This window comes from Ursus arctos, unplaced genomic scaffold (assembly GCF_023065955.2).
Source record: "Ursus arctos isolate Adak ecotype North America unplaced genomic scaffold, UrsArc2.0 scaffold_26, whole genome shotgun sequence".
Classification (NCBI taxonomy): Eukaryota; Metazoa; Chordata; class Mammalia; order Carnivora; family Ursidae; genus Ursus; species Ursus arctos.
The window spans coordinates 15,128,659-15,146,388 of NW_026622941.1; the positions used below are offsets into that span (position 1 = coordinate 15,128,659).

General features: G+C 39.8%; 1 protein-coding gene across 12 annotated transcripts in view; it reads left to right on the forward strand.

Moving 5' to 3' along the window:
• Positions 1 to 16,698, forward strand: part of DERA (deoxyribose-phosphate aldolase) — a 128,047-nt gene extending 111,349 nt beyond the window's left edge. For 3 of the 12 annotated variants that reach the window (XM_026502341.4, XM_057318906.1, XM_057318905.1), the window contains 3 exons: positions 47 to 196; positions 547 to 649; positions 1,498 to 3,596. In XM_026502341.4, the coding sequence (XP_026358126.1) occupies positions 47 to 196; positions 547 to 603 (207 nt within the window). In that variant the 3' untranslated portion in view covers positions 604 to 649; positions 1,498 to 3,596. Of the gene's footprint in view, positions 1 to 46; positions 197 to 546; positions 1,251 to 1,497; positions 3,597 to 8,918; positions 9,065 to 13,765; positions 14,609 to 15,604; positions 15,777 to 16,122 lie in introns of those variants that run through there. The other 9 variants (XM_057318909.1, XM_057318904.1, XM_057318907.1 and 6 more) reach the window with 6 other exon arrangements.
• The last annotated feature ends 1,032 nt before the right edge of the window (positions 16,699 to 17,730 follow it).

Sequence of the window (17,730 nt, forward strand, 5' to 3'; positions counted from 1 at the left end):
CACTCCAGTAACAATAAACCTTGCTCTTTCCCACCGTCCCTTGTAGGTAGGCTTTAAACCAGCAGGAGGCATCCGAAGTGCCAAGGATTCCCTTGCTTGGCTCTCTCTCGTAAAGGAAGAGCTGGGAGATGAATGGCTGACGCCAGACCTCTTTCGAATAGGTGCCAGTACTCTGCTTTCGGACATCGAGAGGCAGGTGTGTAATAATCCATTGTCCTTAGGACAAATTGACAAGTGTGTTTTTGAGAAAGAAACGAAAAATCCCTTATTGGGCTATGAGAACTAGAGAAAAAGCCTCATCTGATTTACCTCATTGCACCCAAACCTCTGCTTTCATCCAAGCAAACCTCCACCTGAAGTGGGTTGAATGGACACGAGAGCGAGAGTGCGCATGAGTAGGGGGAGAGAATGGACAGTCCGCTGAAATGCGTAATATGGGCTTTATGATGAAACATTAATTATAGTTATTATTATTTAATAGTATAATTATTAATTGATATATATGATGCATGATAATTATTAATTAAACTCTGATTTTCCTCACAGATTTACCATCACGTGACTGGAAGATATGCTGCCTATCATGATCTTCCGATGTCTTAAATCAGCAACCAGTTCCAGAAAAGTTCTTTAGAGCAACGTTTAAAATGTGTGTTTCTACAGAGTTGCTAAAATTGTTTAATTAAAATATGAGGGAATGAATAGGTAACTGACTTTTTTTCCCCTTAAAATTTTCACTGAACTTAATTCAAAAGAAAAAAGAAAAAAACAACTAATACATACACGGTATTTTTTTCAGGCATCTCTGAAATGGCCCTAATTACTTGAAGATCTGTGTTGTTAATTTTGAGAAGATTTTCGCTTAAAAATTCTGAGTAAAATATTAAGGATAGCTTTGACAACATTAAATTCTAAGGGGAAAAAATGTTAAACTGCCCAAGAAACGGGCCTTAGAGAAAGAAAGCGCAGCCTCCCTGAGCTACCGGCCGCACTCTAATGACTTCAGGAGTCACTGACTTGGCACTAATTTCCTGCCATGAAAATCTGTCTTTAATTTTTGCAACAGATATGCTCTTTTATTAATTGTTTTGCTAATGAAACTTCTGCTGTTGTTACATGGTATTATGGCTATTGCATTTTTTAAATAAAAAAATCTCGGTAGTTTATTTTTTTGGAAAATAAAAACACTTTAAATTGTGACAATACCTACTGAAAAATGAATCATTAAACATAGAAAGTGGTTTTCTCAATGGCTTTTTGAATCTCTTTAGTAGAGTCTGCATATTTATATCATAAAGCCCCTTAGTAACACTATGAATGAATACGACTTACGTATCCATCCTGAAACGTGTAAGATTTCCTGGCATAGTGCATAGGGGAAAAAACAGCCAACATTAAGGTAGCACTGAAAACGTGTTAAGCTCTTTACATAGATCAATGTATTTAATCCTTATTTAATCCCTGCAACAGTACTGATGTTTCCGTCCTTTTATGCAGACGAGGGACTGAGGCACAGAGAGCTGAAGCAACTTGTCAAAGATCACAGAGCTCACCATCGGCAGAGTCAAGAACCAAGCCCAGGCCGACAGGGTGTGTGCGGTCCCCCGGGGTGTGCACCACTGTCCCTCAGCACACGCAGGCCCATCATCAGAGCTCACTGTCCGCTCTGGGGAATGGTTATCTGCTTTGTGGGCTACTCGTTCCTTGGCTCCCTGTCCCTCCCAGTGTTCCCCGTCTGCCATTTTTGTTTGCATGCACCTCTCCCGCGTGATACAACCTACGTTTTCTTAAATGGGGATTTTCATGGAGCGAGGCTCCAACTACTCATAAGTGGGAAACCCCAAACTGGGCGGCCATTTTGGTTTCACTGTCTGATTGTGGGAGGGTAGCCAGCCTCTTCCTCGTTCTAGCCCTGTGACCTTGGTTCAGTCAGTTCACATCTCTGGACCTCAGCTTCTTCATCTGTAAAAGAGAGGGGTTGGGCAGGCGCTATCAGGGTCCTTTCAGACCTAAAATTATATTACCCTAAGGATAATTATAACAAATTCTAGAAGATGTTTTATGGCTATAAAGAGAAAACACTTTTGTAGCAAGCTAAATTAGAATTTGCCTCTCGGGAATCAATTAGGCAAGTCCCCAAAGCAGGTCTCCAACTGTAAATGAAATGACTAAAATAAGAAGGGAGAAGAAGTCCTGCTTTCCCCCATTCCCTTAGCAGAAAGCTGACTCTTGACTTACACTTTGGATACGGTCAGTAGCTCTGAATGCCATATCTACCCTCATAACATGGCAGCCCAGGTGTCCACAGCACAATGGCCAGTCACCTTTAGAGAAGAAACTTTGCAGAAAAATAATTACATTCTATCACCTTTGAAGCTATTCCAATTTCACAGGGGTTTCTGTTTTCCTCCCATTAAACCCAGCTGGTCATTTTAGTTGATCAAGTGAACAGGCATCATTATCTTCAATTCTAATTTATATGAGGCATCCACTGAAATCGACCCCTGCGGACAATTATAGATTCACATAGGAAATTAAGACTGTGAGTCCCTCAAACCTATCAGAGGCTGATGAGCATGGCCTGATCTGAAGGTACATAATCTTATATTTGGGGGGACAATTTATTCCAAGGACTATCAGTCTCTTCATCAGGAATGTCTGCCCCTTACCTGGCTCTTGAAATCAAATGTAACACAGATGACTTTAACGGGCGGACCCTAGTAAATGTTGATTGCTATGAAAACATGAGAGGAAGAGGTCATTTTCGAGGTGACTGTGATTTACTGCAAGCAAATGTGTATACTTTAGAACGTGGACAGCAGGTGCTTTATACGATCAAAAAATGAGGGCAGTGTCCTGTGTTTAAAGCTTCTAAATTAGTAAAGCAACCCACACCCCAGTTGTCCCAGTTGCTCAATAAAGCATATTAGACCTTAAAGTTACTTTTTAAACAATAAATCACATAATTTGGGGGCTTAAAGAGACTCCAGAGAATATGTATTTCTAACTACCATTCTTTATGGAAGAAAAGAAACCGAATGTGGGGAGGTCACTTACATAATAAGACCATATAGAAAGTCAGAGCTGAAACCAGAGCTTGGGTCATATTTTGGCCGTGAAATATTTTACAAAACATAGCCAGGGCTTCGGAACTGAAAGTTTCTTTCTTGTTCATACACTCTACTGCACCTAAGATTGTTTGTCAGCGTGTGAAATTCAGACTTTCAAAAGGCTCACTTTTGCCTCTGAAAGAGTCTTCTGGGGGTCTTGGGTGGCTCAGTCAGTTAAACATCTGACTCTTGATTTCGGCTCTAGATCATGGTCTCAGGGTTGTGGGATCCAGTCCCGTGTTGGCCTGTGCCCGTAGCGCAGAGTCTGCTTGTCCCTCTCCCTCTGCTCGTCGCCCCCCCCCACCCACTCATGCTCTCTCTCTCTCAAATAAATAAATGAAATCTTTCAAAAAAAAAAAAAGTCTTCTAAATAGGGTTTTAGAGACCATCTGAACTAGACCAGGAGATAGTGTGGTTAATTCTATCCGTTAGACTTCCCGAATTTGGGGTGACCTCAAAAACTGAAATTAAAAAAAAAAAAAAAGTTGAATGTTGCTTTATTGTGTTTATTATTTTTTTTAAGGACAAAAATGAGAAGGGGCTTGTTTGGATTCTGGTTTGTCTACAAGTGGAGAAAAACGACTAGTGCAATCACAAAACAATTTCATAATTACAGTATCTTTGCCTCGTTCTAGATTATTTCAGCGCTAACAGGAAATTTAGGCAAATCAGTTTGCAGGAAAAATAACTTCTTACTAAGGAGACCTGTGTAAAAGCAGAGACTGTTAGGAATCCTATCTGGAAGGCTCATCCTCTGTGCACAGAGTCTCTGTCTTGATGGAGCAGAAGAGTTTGCTAGGCCGTATGTAGATGTCTTACACAAACCACATCTAGAAAAAAAACAACATTTAGAAAAAAAACTTTTAGACATTAGACACACACACACAAAATTTAGAAAAAACAATTTATACTTCTCGTACAGAGAGAAACCAAAATTAATTTTTCTTCTACCAACCTGATGATTTTTTGATGCGACATAAATAGGGCCAGAGTGGAGATAGAAGAAAGAATTTGAATAGATCACACTTTCAAAGGAAATGAAGCCTTATGGCCATTTTGGCACTAAGAAAAAGGTATGAGGTGAAGTCAATTTCTACATTTGTTTTCCTGATCGTGCTCAAGAGTCTGGCCTCCCAAAGGAAAATATGTATTTTATAACCACCACCAAATGATCCTTTCCAGAAATGACCACAGGTAACATCTGGCCAATATATAAAATATGTAGTAAAAATAATCATTTTTAATTAACTAAAACCTGCTCAGGAGAGAGAGTCAGAGGACTATCCATCTGGTCAATTCTTATTTAATAGGGCAAATGAGGATCAGAATGTTTAATGCAATATATGTGAAATACTTAGTGACCTTACAATGAACTAAAACTTTTTTTTTTTTTTGTTAGGAAGAAAGGGAGAGGGGGAAGAATCAGAATATCTTGAAATGACAGATCTAAAATTTGATTTTTTTTTTTTAGAAGTACATGTCGTACTTTAAAACACAGGTAGAATATAAGAGACCTAGGTTTTGTGGCATTATTTTCTATGGGTCGATGACAGAAAGTGTGTTTTAATCTACTCGAATGTTAAAATGAGGTGGTACTTTATTCTGGCGATTGACAAGGATGACAAAGAGTTTTAAGTGATTATAAATAAAGGTAAAAGGAACTAGGATTATTTAGCCCAAGGAAAAGATCGAAGAGTACTTGATGTCTAAGTCCCAAGAAAAGTTTTATATTGGCTTCTAGTAACCAAAAGTTCTATATCCCCTCTGTAGAAGAAGAAATGAGTGTATGCTACATGAGAAGTTAGATTAGTTCTAGGGCAGAACCTTTAATAGTCTGGAATGTGCTATTAAGAAGGTACATCTTTCTCCTCCTTTCTCAGAAGTAGATTGTCCTTTGATTGGAGTAGTTTAGTTGTGCTTCCAAAGAAAGTGGTTCTCAAACTTTAGTATACATGAAAATCACTGAGAGGTTTTTGGTTTTTTTTAAGATGTATGTATGTATTTTAGAGCGAGACAGAGGGGCAGGAGTGGGGCAGAGGGAAAAGGAGAGAATCCTCAGGCAGACTCCACGCTGAGCATGGAGCCTGAATTGGGTCTCAATCCCAGGACCCTGAGATCGTGACCTGAGCCGAAACCAAGAGTGGACACTTAACCGACTGAGCCACCCAGGAGCCCCGAGTTTTGTTTTGTTTTGTTTTGTTTTTAATAAAACACTGAATTCTGGGCCTCACCCCCAGAATTTCTAATTCAGTAAATTGGCTGTGGGGCCTAAGAATTTGCATTTCCAGAAAGTTCCCAAATGATGGTGCTCAGTAACCCTGAGAACCACTGGACTGAAACGCCTTGTACTTGATACCTAGATTCCGAAGTAAATGCGTCTCTTCGTGAGTAAAATCCACCAGCCGCAGTACTTTTCTATCTCGGGAAACTGCAGGATGAATGTGTATATTTGCTGCTTTTCAGAGCCATGAACAAGAGAGGGAGCAATGGCAATGATATTATCCCTTAACCCTTTCACAGTAGGTGGCAAACGGGACTACACTTGGGGCTTAAATGCAAGCTTTGGAGCCCAGAATAAACATGTCAGATGAGCTAGGATCATTATGCAAGGCTTTCAGCAAGCCGAGGTAGCAAGTTTCAGCTGTATTTGATCTTACCTATTTGGAATGCTTTGACTTCGGTGATTCCAGTGTAACTGCACTTAAAACTAAGACCTATTGTAACGGAGCCCATTCTTTAACTTGTATTTAAAGTAGATAACATGTTGGAGGCAAGGGACGTTTCACAGATACTTGGCTTCTTAATTTGAAGCTACTGAGTAAGTGATCTCTAGGAAATAATGAAAACATTAGTCCTTGGTCTTTTTAACACGAAAGGATGTTTGAAATTTGTTTTTGGTTTTTTTAACTGTGTGTTCTGCCACCATTAGGCCTTATCCGGCATGGTTCATAGTTGCAAATAACACAACTCCCCTCTACCTAGAAGGCAGCCAGCTAGGAATAATGCCCAAAGCGCTCTTAGAGCTGCTCCATTCTTCAGACACTGTTACCACCGCAGGGAGGTTTGATACCAGAACCTCTGCCTTTGGCGTCTCTGAAAGCTGGAGGGAAACTTAGCACAGTAGCTAAAGGTGGACTCCCCCCATTGCTCTCTCTCGGGTGTCAAAGTCCTGGGTCATTGTGTCTGAGTGTTGGAGCCTCAGTCACATGTCTGTACTTGAGCTGTAAAGGAAGTTGGGAAAGCAAGTTTGGCCTCCTTGGGGAAAGGGGCACATGGTATTTCAAAGATGTTGGGTGGTCACTCATCATGACGGTTTCAACCGCAATATAATAACGTAGTACTGGAGAGATCGTTCATATTTTGTGCTAGGGAAGGATTCATTGCCCCTCAGCTGTCTTTCCACTTCTTGTGAGTCCCTGAAGTTGAATTCTGCAGAAGCTGCCCTTCGTCTCTTAGTCCCACACAACAGGGCTAGAGAAGTCCTATGAAGTCCTTCCTATAGTCACTCTCATTAGCAGTATATGACAGGGCCCTTTATAGTTAAACTTCTATATCTCTAGACGGCTATCTATTGACTTCCTACCATGAGTAATGATGAAATTAGTTTTTCCCCTTGCTCCCCCTATCTTCCTCCCCAACGCACCTGATTCTTGATGATCATATAATTTTTCATACCATATTCTTTGGACTTTGAAATGTACTTGTAGTTTTATTACATGATTTATCAGCTTCCATAATCTTTCTATCTTCTGCTCTACCAGATGAGAAAATCAGCATATTGACATTACTACCCACCATCTGTCCTCTTCCCCTCCAAACCTTTGCTATATTATTTCTACATCATTAGAGTTTATCACATTTCAATTCTGTTCTGTGACCATAATCTCCACAATTACTTTAGTTTTAGTCCTACAGTTAAATGAAGTCAATACTTAGGATCAGTAACCCGCTTATCTCTTTGCTTTTCAAAATTTGTCCTGTAGTGGTTTCTTCAGGAAGGGCTTGGGATATATTGCATGAGTTTTTGCAAGCTCAAAAATGTTCATTTTCATTATACTCTAATGACTCTTTGGCTGTGTATAATTCTTGGATCATGTACTTTATTTCCCGAGGACTTTACTATTATACTATTGTTCTAGTGTCTTCTAGCACTGAACATTTTTGTGGAAAGTAACAATCCGACCTAAACTTTTTGCCTTAATGGACAACAGCTTTTTTCTCAGAGTTCTAGCAACTTTATTAAAACGTGATTCAGGGTTGAATGTTTTGTGTAAATTTTTCCCAGGGCTCGGTGAGTACTCTCAGTCTGTAGAGTCATGAGTTATATTTCTGAAAAGCTACTTTGAAGCGTATCTTTAACTTTTTTCCTATTTTATTATTCTTCAACCTCTTCAGGATATTAGTTATTGCATATGTGAAGGCCTTTTTATCTGTCCCGTCTAGCTATTACTCTCTCATAATTCTTTTGAATTTTTTTTCTACGTCATTGAATTGCACTCTTTTTCTATTCCTCTTATCCTTGTTTCTTTCCATGTTTTTAACAGAATCTGGTTGCTGCCAGTGAAATGTTTGATTCCTGGGCTCTGCTAAATCATATTTCATTTCCTATTGACTTGCAGTATCTTCCCTGAGCTCTTGTATATCCGATATGAGCTCTTGCTTTATAGGTATGGGAGCTCTGTTTAAGTCTTTTACCTTTCAAGTTTTTGGCAATATTTTTGGCCCAAATGTTTATTTGTTTTATGGAATTTTTTGTTGTTGTACATTCTTTGCCTTCCATTTTATCTCTGTTTCTTCTCTTATTTTTCTATAGTAGCATTACATGGGTGCTTATTTTTGAATGAGGTCATTTTTTTTTCTGGACCAGCTATTGACAGGAGGTTTGTGTGGGAGAGATGCCATGTCCATGTTTTCCACTAGCAGGAATTCTTCCTGTTTTCAGATACATAAGCTCCTTATGACACAGAATTGTGTGTGTGTGTTTTTTCCTTAGCAACCAGAGATCAGGGGCTTTAGGGCTACTCACAATGCTGTCCTGCCCTCTGGCTCTGTCTCAGCAACAGGCTACTGCTTGCAAATTTGGGGTTGCCATATGATTTTTCTGATAGCCTTATCTTCCCTGCTTTTCTTTGATGCCAAACTGGGTCCAGGGAAACCCCTGCTGCCAGTCCATGTACTACCTATCCCTATCAATCCCTAGAAGTTCTGGGTCTGTCTCCCTAGGGTGGGCCACCTGCTTTGATCTGCTGCCTTTGTCTGAGCCCACTAGTTGGAATTTGTAACGATGTTCCATTTAAATAGGAAAAGTTGTTAATCGTGTTTGGGGTGAATATAAATTCTGACTCACTTTGAAATCAGTAGCAAAAGCAAGAGCAATTCTGAAACGGAAAGTGCCAAGAAATGGGGGGTGGGGGCTGTAGTGCCTGAGGCAGCTGGCATTACTCAGGATCTCACTCTCAGATAAAACAGCTTCCCAATTGGACTATGGAGGGGAATAATAAATAAAACTGGGCTTGGAAAGTGTCTGGCATGTAGAAAACTGTGCAAAAAGTTCTAGTTCTCTCTACCGTCATCATGACACTATTTTTAAAAGGTGGAAAATCACACATGTAAAAATATACTATTGGGGTAATAACAATCTAATCATTTTATGAGTATAAACATGCGTCTGCTCTAGTTCCTCCTACTGGGCATTCTTGAAGCCCATCTCTAAGCAGCATCAAAAAAGAAGATTCAAAATAGGAAGCCATTTCCCATGCTTCTTCTTCTTCTTTTTTTTTTTAAAGATTTTATTTATTTATTTGACAGACAGCCAGCGAGAGAGGGAACACAGCAGGGGGAGTGGGAGAGGAAGAAGCAGGCTCCCAGCGGAGGAGCCGATGTGGGACTTGATCCCGGAACGCCGGGATTACGCCCTGAGCTGAAGGCAGATGCTTAACGACTGCACTACCCAGGTGCCCCCATTTCCCATGCTTCTAACTTACTGTAATGACTGGTTTCTATCATTCTGTGTGTCATTATTGTACTAAAATTATTGTCTAGTATTTTTTTCTGATTTCTCCTCTATGGCAGGCAGGTTGCGAGGACAAGGGGGAAGCAAGGGATGGGGAGGAGTCTCGGCTAAGTAGCGTCAGTCTTACAGTGCAGAACTGGCAGGCCGATCTCTTACCCGGAGCTTTGCAAGTCTGGGACTCAAGAGCGGAGAAAACTCCAAGTCAGCAAAGAGGCTCCAAGTGGGTCTGTTAATAAATGCACCAACCTGGGTTGGGTATAGGGAAACATTCTAAAGTAAGAGATCACAGAATAAGAAGTTGGAGGCAAATGGCATACACGTCAAGCAGGAATGGTCTACGACAGAGTTCTAGATCTTCATCATGATGACACAGTAGGTCTAGAACTTGTAAAGGGACGGGGACAGAACAGATAGTCTTGTATTTGGTTTATTTGTTTGCATTACCTTTCTGTCCTCCCTAAGGTGGAACCCTGAGGGGTAAGCGTGTTGTCACCAGCTGGACCTCCCCGTTTATAATATCCAGCTAAGTACTTCATAAAGAGTAGGTGATCCAGAGTTATTTACTAATTTAAAAGGTAATTATCACTTTGGATAAATATGGGGAAGATGGGATTATAAAATAACACTGATCTACCAGATAAACATAAAGTATCAGTGCCATCCAAGTAGACAAAAGTGCAGTTTTGCTGGTGAATGCAATTCCAAAGTAAATGCATGATACATGTTTTTAGAGTAGTTTTTCATAGAATAACCACACCTTGAGTTTAATGCATTTTAATCTGGGGGGACAATGATACATTTCACCAATGATTTCTGTAATTTCAGACCTGGGATTTGCTGGATGAGTTGCAAATGTATGAAAAATGGTTTGGGAAAACAATTTTTATTCATTAAGTTGTTTGTTTTGATAGATAAAAAAGCACATATCTTTCTAAAGTGATGCTTATTTCGTGTTCTGAGTGGCAGAAAAAATAATTGCATGTTTGAAATCTTTTGAAATATGTTTTAATGCTTTTAAAATGACTTACGAGCAAATGTGCCAAATTCACCCACTTCTTAAGCCATTCTGCGGTTGAACGTTAGCTTCACTTTCTCAGCTTTATGGAACTATTTAATATGTTCTTCGATTATATCTTTTAAACTGCAGTCAGTGTCTGGACCTGGTGGTATGATTAGAACATTTGACACACCCACAGCAAGATTTTGCAAAGAAGAGATATTATAGATATTGTGTAAATGCTTGATTGAAACTCTAAAAGTGGATATGAATATTTTTGAATATAATAGAACTATACAAACATGGTCTTATAATAGGATTTCACTGGTAGATTCAACAAGTATATGCCTGGTGTATATATACAGGGAATTAGTTTTCAGTAAAGACTAACCGCCTTTCTAATTTGAAATGTTTTTGTTTTACTGAGACAAGGTATTTAAAAAGATTTGATAAGACTATAAAATTCAGATTTGAGATCAGTCTACAGAACATCCTGGGTGCCTATTAAATGTGTGTTTTAAGTTACTGGGTATCCATGGTATTATAGAATTATCTGAATGTATATTTGCTGGTATGACTAGTAATTGATACTTCATCATACACTAAGTATGTGATAGCCACTGTTCTAAGTTTATATATATTAGCTGTTTAATCCTCACAACATGCCTATGAGATGGGTATGATTATTATTATTTCACAGAGGAGTTGATGGAGACATAGAGAAAGGAAGTGATTTGGGACACCTGGGTGGTTCAGTCAGCTGGGTGTCTGCCTTTGGCTCAGGTCATGATCCTAGGGTGCTGGGATCGAGGCCTGCATTGGGCTCCCTGGTCGGTGGGGAGCCTTGCTTTTCCCTCTGTCTGCTGCTCCCCCCTGCTTGTGTTCTCTCTCCCTCTCTCTGGCAAATGAATAAATAAAATCTTTAAAAAAAATGAAAAAAAAAAAAAAAAGAAAGAAAAGAAAGGAAGTGATTTGTTTTAAAGTCACACAGATAGCTCGGATTCGAAGCCAGTTACTCTTAGTTTCAGCATCTGCACTTCTAACCAATGTGACAGGCTATGTGCCAGGAGCTTTGGTAAAATGAAGCTTTTGTGCCATACTTCCAAGGAGAGGAGACCCACCAGAATTACAGAATTTCAGGGGGTAAAAACAGGCCCCCACAAAGGTCATTTAATCTAACCATTCTGCCAATGATCGTGCTCTCAAGGAGTCTGCAGGCTGTCATGGAGATGGGGAGGACTAACAATGCACTGGAATCTCTATAATGAGCTGCTCAGGGACAGAAACAGTGCCCTCCTTATAGGTTAAACATGTTATATCAGGCTTTTATTATATTTACTGCTGGGTCTTAGGATCTGGGATTTGGCCCAAGTTATTTCCAAATCCTTATATAATGAGCTGTGCTACTGCAGGTTTCTACCATTATAGCTATAAATACAAAACACACAAACACACAAAGGCATGCACCCAAGTATAAAATTACTAGGGAAATGGGAAGGATAAAAAAAAATGAATTGTTAGGTTTGAGGGATTAACTACTGGTGGCACTGTTCTGACTAAATCTTGATAAGAAATGAGAGTAGTTTGGAAAGATTTCAGGGGCATCATGCAAGTTGAGTACAGATTTGTGAGGGTCAAATGATGTGGACAGATTTCAGATGGTGCAATGACACGCGTAAATTATCTCATAGAAAAAGGGAGACTGTGTACTTAGTGCTTCCGAATATGTTGACAGAATAAATGTCGGGGCTAAGAATCTGATAGCTGTATCAGAGATGCTGTCATAAATATCATTTCCCCAAGTTTTGGAAGGCAGAAATAGTACATTATTTGTATTTGTGTTCTTTCATGTCTTGCATATAATAGCTTGAATATCACTTGTTGAATTTATGTGTACAAAATGTGTTGTAAGCAGAGGGGAGAATATGTCAGGAGGTTAAATAAAACATCATCCAACAGGTAACATTTGAGTATGATAGGGGGTTTGTAGATAAGGGATATTGTTGGTGGTGTGTGTGTGGAAGTGGGGTGCAGGGTATGTTTCAATCCCATTCCTGTTTTCTTTCATGAGAAAGAAAGCCACTAGCATACCACTCCCCTCAGTTTCTCCTGGTTTTTCCCCTCTGTCATCTGCCTTCTGGAAAGATGGAGTGATGTAGCTACTTGTTGACTCTGGGTTAAGGAACTGGGGGTTGCATATAGCTCAAGTCTTTCCTCCTTTCTGTTCTTGGGAGTAGGTCCTTTTTCTTTCTCAGAATTTAATAATGGAGCAGAGAGACTCTGTTGGAGGCGCACAGGTGCCCAGCCCCGTCTGCATCTGGGTGGGTCTATCTGGGAAGTTCCGGGGGTAGAGTATCAAGAAGCCCATTGCTGCCCTATAGTAAGCTGGCTCTGTTCTTTAAATCAGCCCCATTCGTAATGAAAGTGATACTTGGTTCTCTCTCTGCTTGCTTTTTTGTTTTATTTCTTAGTTTATTCAGAGCTTGGAGAGGGTTATAATTTATTGAGTTCCCTCAAATCTCAATATAGCCACTGGGGACAGGCATTCCTGGAAGCGAGAATAGTATTTATAAAAGCATATAGAGCTGAAAATGCATAACGTGTCTGGGAAGGAGTCAGACTTCTGTATGGCTGTAAGAATGAGCATGATAGAATAATCGATGAAAGTTTAGGGCTGAATCAAGAAAGGACTCATGGCGTGTTAGAGAGTTAGACTTGATTCTTTGGACTTTATGTTCTCTAAGTACTGTCTGCAGAAACCCTGAGGTCTCCAAGACCGTTTCAGGGAGTCCATGAGGCCAAAACTACATTCATAATAATACTAAGACATTGTTTACTTTTTTCATTCTCCTTCTCTTCTGAGTGTACAGAAAAGTTTTCCAAAGGCTACATGATGTGCAATATTGCAACAAATTGAATGCCAAAACAGATATGAGACTTCTGCTTCTACTATAATAGAATATCTTTTAAGCCAGTAATTAAAGAGATTTGCAAAAATGTAAAGCAATGCCATATGTCTCACTAGTGGATTTTTTTTTTTTGAAAATACTCATCTCTCATAAACATGTTATTTGTGTTAACACATAATGGGTTTATTTTTTAATGAATTAAATAAAAAATTCGAATTTTTGTTTATATTAACTTATAGTAATATATTAATTTATGATACAGCAAATATTAATAAGTTAACCCATGTACATAAAAGCTCTTTGGGGCAATAATTATTAAGACAATGAAGAGGTCCTGCTACCAAAAAACTTGAGAATGACTTCTATGGCTAATGGAGAAACTTTGCAGGTTTTCTTTTCTTTTTTAAAGATTTTATTTATTTATTTGACACGGGGTTGGGGAGTGGGGGGAGAGCAAGCCCAAATCCCAGGACCCTGGGATCATGACCAGAGCCAAAGGCAGACGCCCAACCGACTGAGCCACCCAGGTGTCACAACTTTGGAGGTTTTAAAATAGAGGAGTAACATGATCTGTTTCATGTTAGACATTAAATTCTTCAAATGTTACAAAGGCTGTCCATGCTCAGTGTTGGTAAAGATGTAGGAAATGAGCATTCTTTTTTTTTTTTAAATAACACATTTATTTATTTATGATTTTATTTATTTATTTGATGGAGAGATTTTATTTATTTTACAGAGCGAGAGAGGGAACACAAGCAGGGGAAGTGGGAGAGGAAGAAGCAGGCTCATAGCGGAAAAGCCTGATGTGGGGCTTGATCCCAGAACGCTGGGATCACGCCCTGAGCTGAAGGCAGATGCTTAACGACTGCACCACCCAGGCGCCCCAGGAAATGAGCATTCTTATGTTCTCTTGGTAAGACTATGACTCGGTACAGCCTTCAAATGGGTGTTTTGGCAATATGCACCAAATGATTGAAAATGAGCATATTCTTTGGCTTAAAAATTCCACTTTTAGGGATTTATCCTTAGGAAATAACTGAACAAATGTTAAAGATAGAAACACCATATATTAATATTTATTGTAGTATTGCTTATAATGATTAAAAAAATTAAAAAAAACTACCTAAATACTCATGTTTTAGGTTCTGCCAGTTTGGGAAATCACTCCACTGCATGGGCCAGACTGAGCCTTGATTCCTTCTTTTAATTATAATGAGACGGGGACTTCCACATTTCAAGAGGCAGGGGCACATGAAAGGGTTGCATGTGCCCTTTATCCTCTATAACTCAGTGCTCAAATAATGTTCCAAACCCAACTGCACTGCCTTCAGCCATTTGCCTCAAGGTGAGAGAGAGACTTAAAAGTCCAAAGGGTCCAGACACTCAGGGCTGGCATCGTTCCCTCAGGCCCTGTAAGACAGCAGTGATAGAAACAGTACACAGTTCTACACCCACAGATTTGACCGGGCTACATTTCCTAGGGTAAAACTGTAAGCCCACAATAAAATTCTTTGATATCTTCCTGTTGCCATAGGTAGGATGTAAAAATATGAGTTTTTCCGAAAATACTTAAAAAAAAAAAAACGAACAGAGTTTATAAACTATTCAAGCTCTAATCAAAGGATTCACTGAAGAGATTCATTTTACAACAGTGCAAATATGCAGATTTTTTAAGTGTGAGAGCACATGGACCCTTGACAATATTATATTTGTCCCCACAAGAAGAAAAGAAAACGTACTTGGTTGGCACCAGAATTTTCAAACCCATTTAGTATTTCCTTAAGAAATCCCAGTAGTAATCCAACAATAGTGAATTGGTAAAATTCTGGTATGGGAAGACTACTAGTAACCTGAAAAATGAAGAAAGATGTACTTCTTTCTTTTCTTTCTTTCTTTCTATCTTTCTTTCTTTCTTTCTTTCTTTCTTTCTTTCTTTCTTTCTTTCTTTCTTCCTTCCTTCCTTCCTTCCTTCCTTCCTTCCTTCCTTCCTTCCTTCCTTCCTTCCTTTCTTTCTTTCTTTCTTTCTTTTTAAGATTTATGTATTTGAGAGAGAGAGTGCAAGCGAGAGAGCACAAACATGTGAGTGCAGGGAGGGGCAGGGGGAGAGAATCTGAAGCAGACTCCCTGCTGAACGCGGAGCCTGTCACGGTGCTTGATCCCATTACCCATGAGTTCATGCCCTGAGCCGAAATCAAGAGTTGGAGCCTCAACCGGCTGAGCCACCCATGTACTTCTTATCTTCGTGCCTCTGTAGGTAAGATTTTGTCACCCTCTGGTTTCTTTCAGGATTTTTTCCTGTGACTTTCTCTGGTTTGAAATTGATATGCCTAGGTATACTGTTTTGGGTATTTATCCTGTTTGGTATTCTCTGAGCTTCCTGGATCTGTGGTTTGCTCTCTGATAATCATTGGAGGATATTCTCAGTCATTATTGTTTCCGATATTTCTTCTGTTCTTTCCTCTCTTTCTTCTCCTCTGGTATTCTCATTATGTGAATATTACACCTTTTGTGTAGTTGTCTTGGATAGTCTGTTGTTTTTCTCAGCCTTTGTGTTCTTTGCTTTTTGTTTTTTAAGGACACTATTGATATATTGTCTAAAGACATGGATGACAAGAAGGAGGTGGCCTGGGAAGATCCACAGGCAAGGTGTTCCAGATGGAACAGCAAGCAAAGGCCCTGCCTGGAGAGGTTGACTGGAGCAGGAAGATACGTGAGAAAAGCGTTTTGAGAGAGAGGAGATTGAAGAGGTGGGTGGAGGGCCTTGTAGGCCATGGTAAGGGGGTTGGACTTTTCTACCTAACTCAAAGTAGGTAAGGGATTGGGAAACCATTGCAAGAACGTAAGCAGAGGAGTGACACAGTCTGAATTAGGTTTTAAGATGATTGCTCTTCCTGGATTGAGAATGAATTGTAGTGGACCAGGCTGCAGAAAGGGCGGCTGGTCAGGGGGCCATTGCAATCAACTGACCACCACGTAATAATAGTGCTTGGGGCCCGAGGGGTGGCAGTGATGGTGAAGGTGGGTGGATAGTGTGCAAACACCTGAATTCACAAGTCTTTTTTTTTTTATTTTTTTTTTTATTTTTTTTTAAAGATTTTTTATTTATTTATGTGACAGAGAGACAGCCAGCGAGAGAGGGAACACAGCAGGGGAGTGAGAGAGAGGAAGAAGCAGGCTCCCAGCGGAGGAGCCCGATGTGGGACTCGATCCCGGAACGCCGGGATCACGCCCTGAGCCGAAGGCAGACGCTTTTAACGACTGCGCTACCCAGGCGCCCCCTGAATTCACAAGTCTTATGAAGTCCAGGTTACTGCCCCATTTTACAGATGGGGGATAGGGTAATTTTTTTTCTTATCCTAATCTTTTGCAGATGGTTGATAGGTTTTAATATTTTCCCCTAATTCTGATTTGTAATTTTTCATGCCCATATAGAAAGGAAAGCACAAAATAGCACCTTACTCAAGTGTTACCTCCCTATTACAATAAGAAATCCACATTTGTAGCTATCCTTTCTGAGAAAGTGCACATTTCAGATTTCTAATTCCAGCCCAGTTTTTCTTTTACCGTTTTTACATGTTGTGACAGGTGGCTTAGAAATACTTAGATTTTTGTCTCTTCATCACAACTCACTGAACATTAAAATCCAGTTGTTGGGGTTTTATTGGTTTAATATGTCTTTCAGCATTTTATTCCTCAAAATGTCATCAATAGTAGAGGATATATCAATGTCTATCACTAGTACTCAGGTGCTCAGAGGTTCTTTCTTCAGCGGTGTCCAGAATTCAGACCCTCAAAGGCATCCAACATTTCTGTTGCAGTGTTTTTTATCTCTAGCATTTTATTTTGTTTTGTTTTCCCCTTGGAATTTCTCTCTGCTTATATTGCCTATCTATTCTTGCATGTTGTCTCCTTTATCTATTAGCACCCCTAGCATACTGATCATCGTTGTTTTATTTATTTTTTAAAAGATTTTATTTATTTATTTGAGAGAGAGAGAGTGCTCACGAGCAGGGAAGGAGCAGAAGGAGAAGTAAACGCTCCACTGAGCAGGGAGCCTGACAAGGGGCTTGATCCCAGGACCCCGGGATCATGACCTGAGCTGAAGGCTGAGGCTTAACCAACTGAGCCACCCAGGTGCCCCTCATAGTTGTTTTAAATTCTCCATCTAATAATTCCAACATCTCTGCCTTGTCTGTTTCTGGTGCTTAATCTGTCTCTTCAAATTGTGTTTCTTGGCTTTCCTAATGTTCTCTAATTTTTTCTTGATTACTAAACACAATGTACTGGATAAAAGGAACTGTTATAAATAGACCTTCAACAATGTGGTGATGAGGTGTGAGGGCAGGGGAAGTGTTCTATAGTCCTCTGATTAGGTCTCAGTCTTTTAGTGAGACCGTGACTCTGGACTTTGAATTTCACAAGTGTTTCTAAGTTTTTCTCTCCTCCTTAGATGGGACCGGATGACCAGGGTTAGCTGGAGCTGGGTATTTCTCTTCCTCAGGTCAGTTACACTTTGATAATACCTGACTGGGTTAGAATCTGGTTAACTCTTTCCCCCGATGGTAGGTCTTATTAAAAGGAGAATCCCCTGAGGTATTTCAAAGTAATTCCTTTCTTCTCCCCCTACGGAAGCCCATGGGGATTTTTCTCCTATATTTACTGTGGGAATGTGGTTGCACTCCTAAGGGGTAAATCTCACAA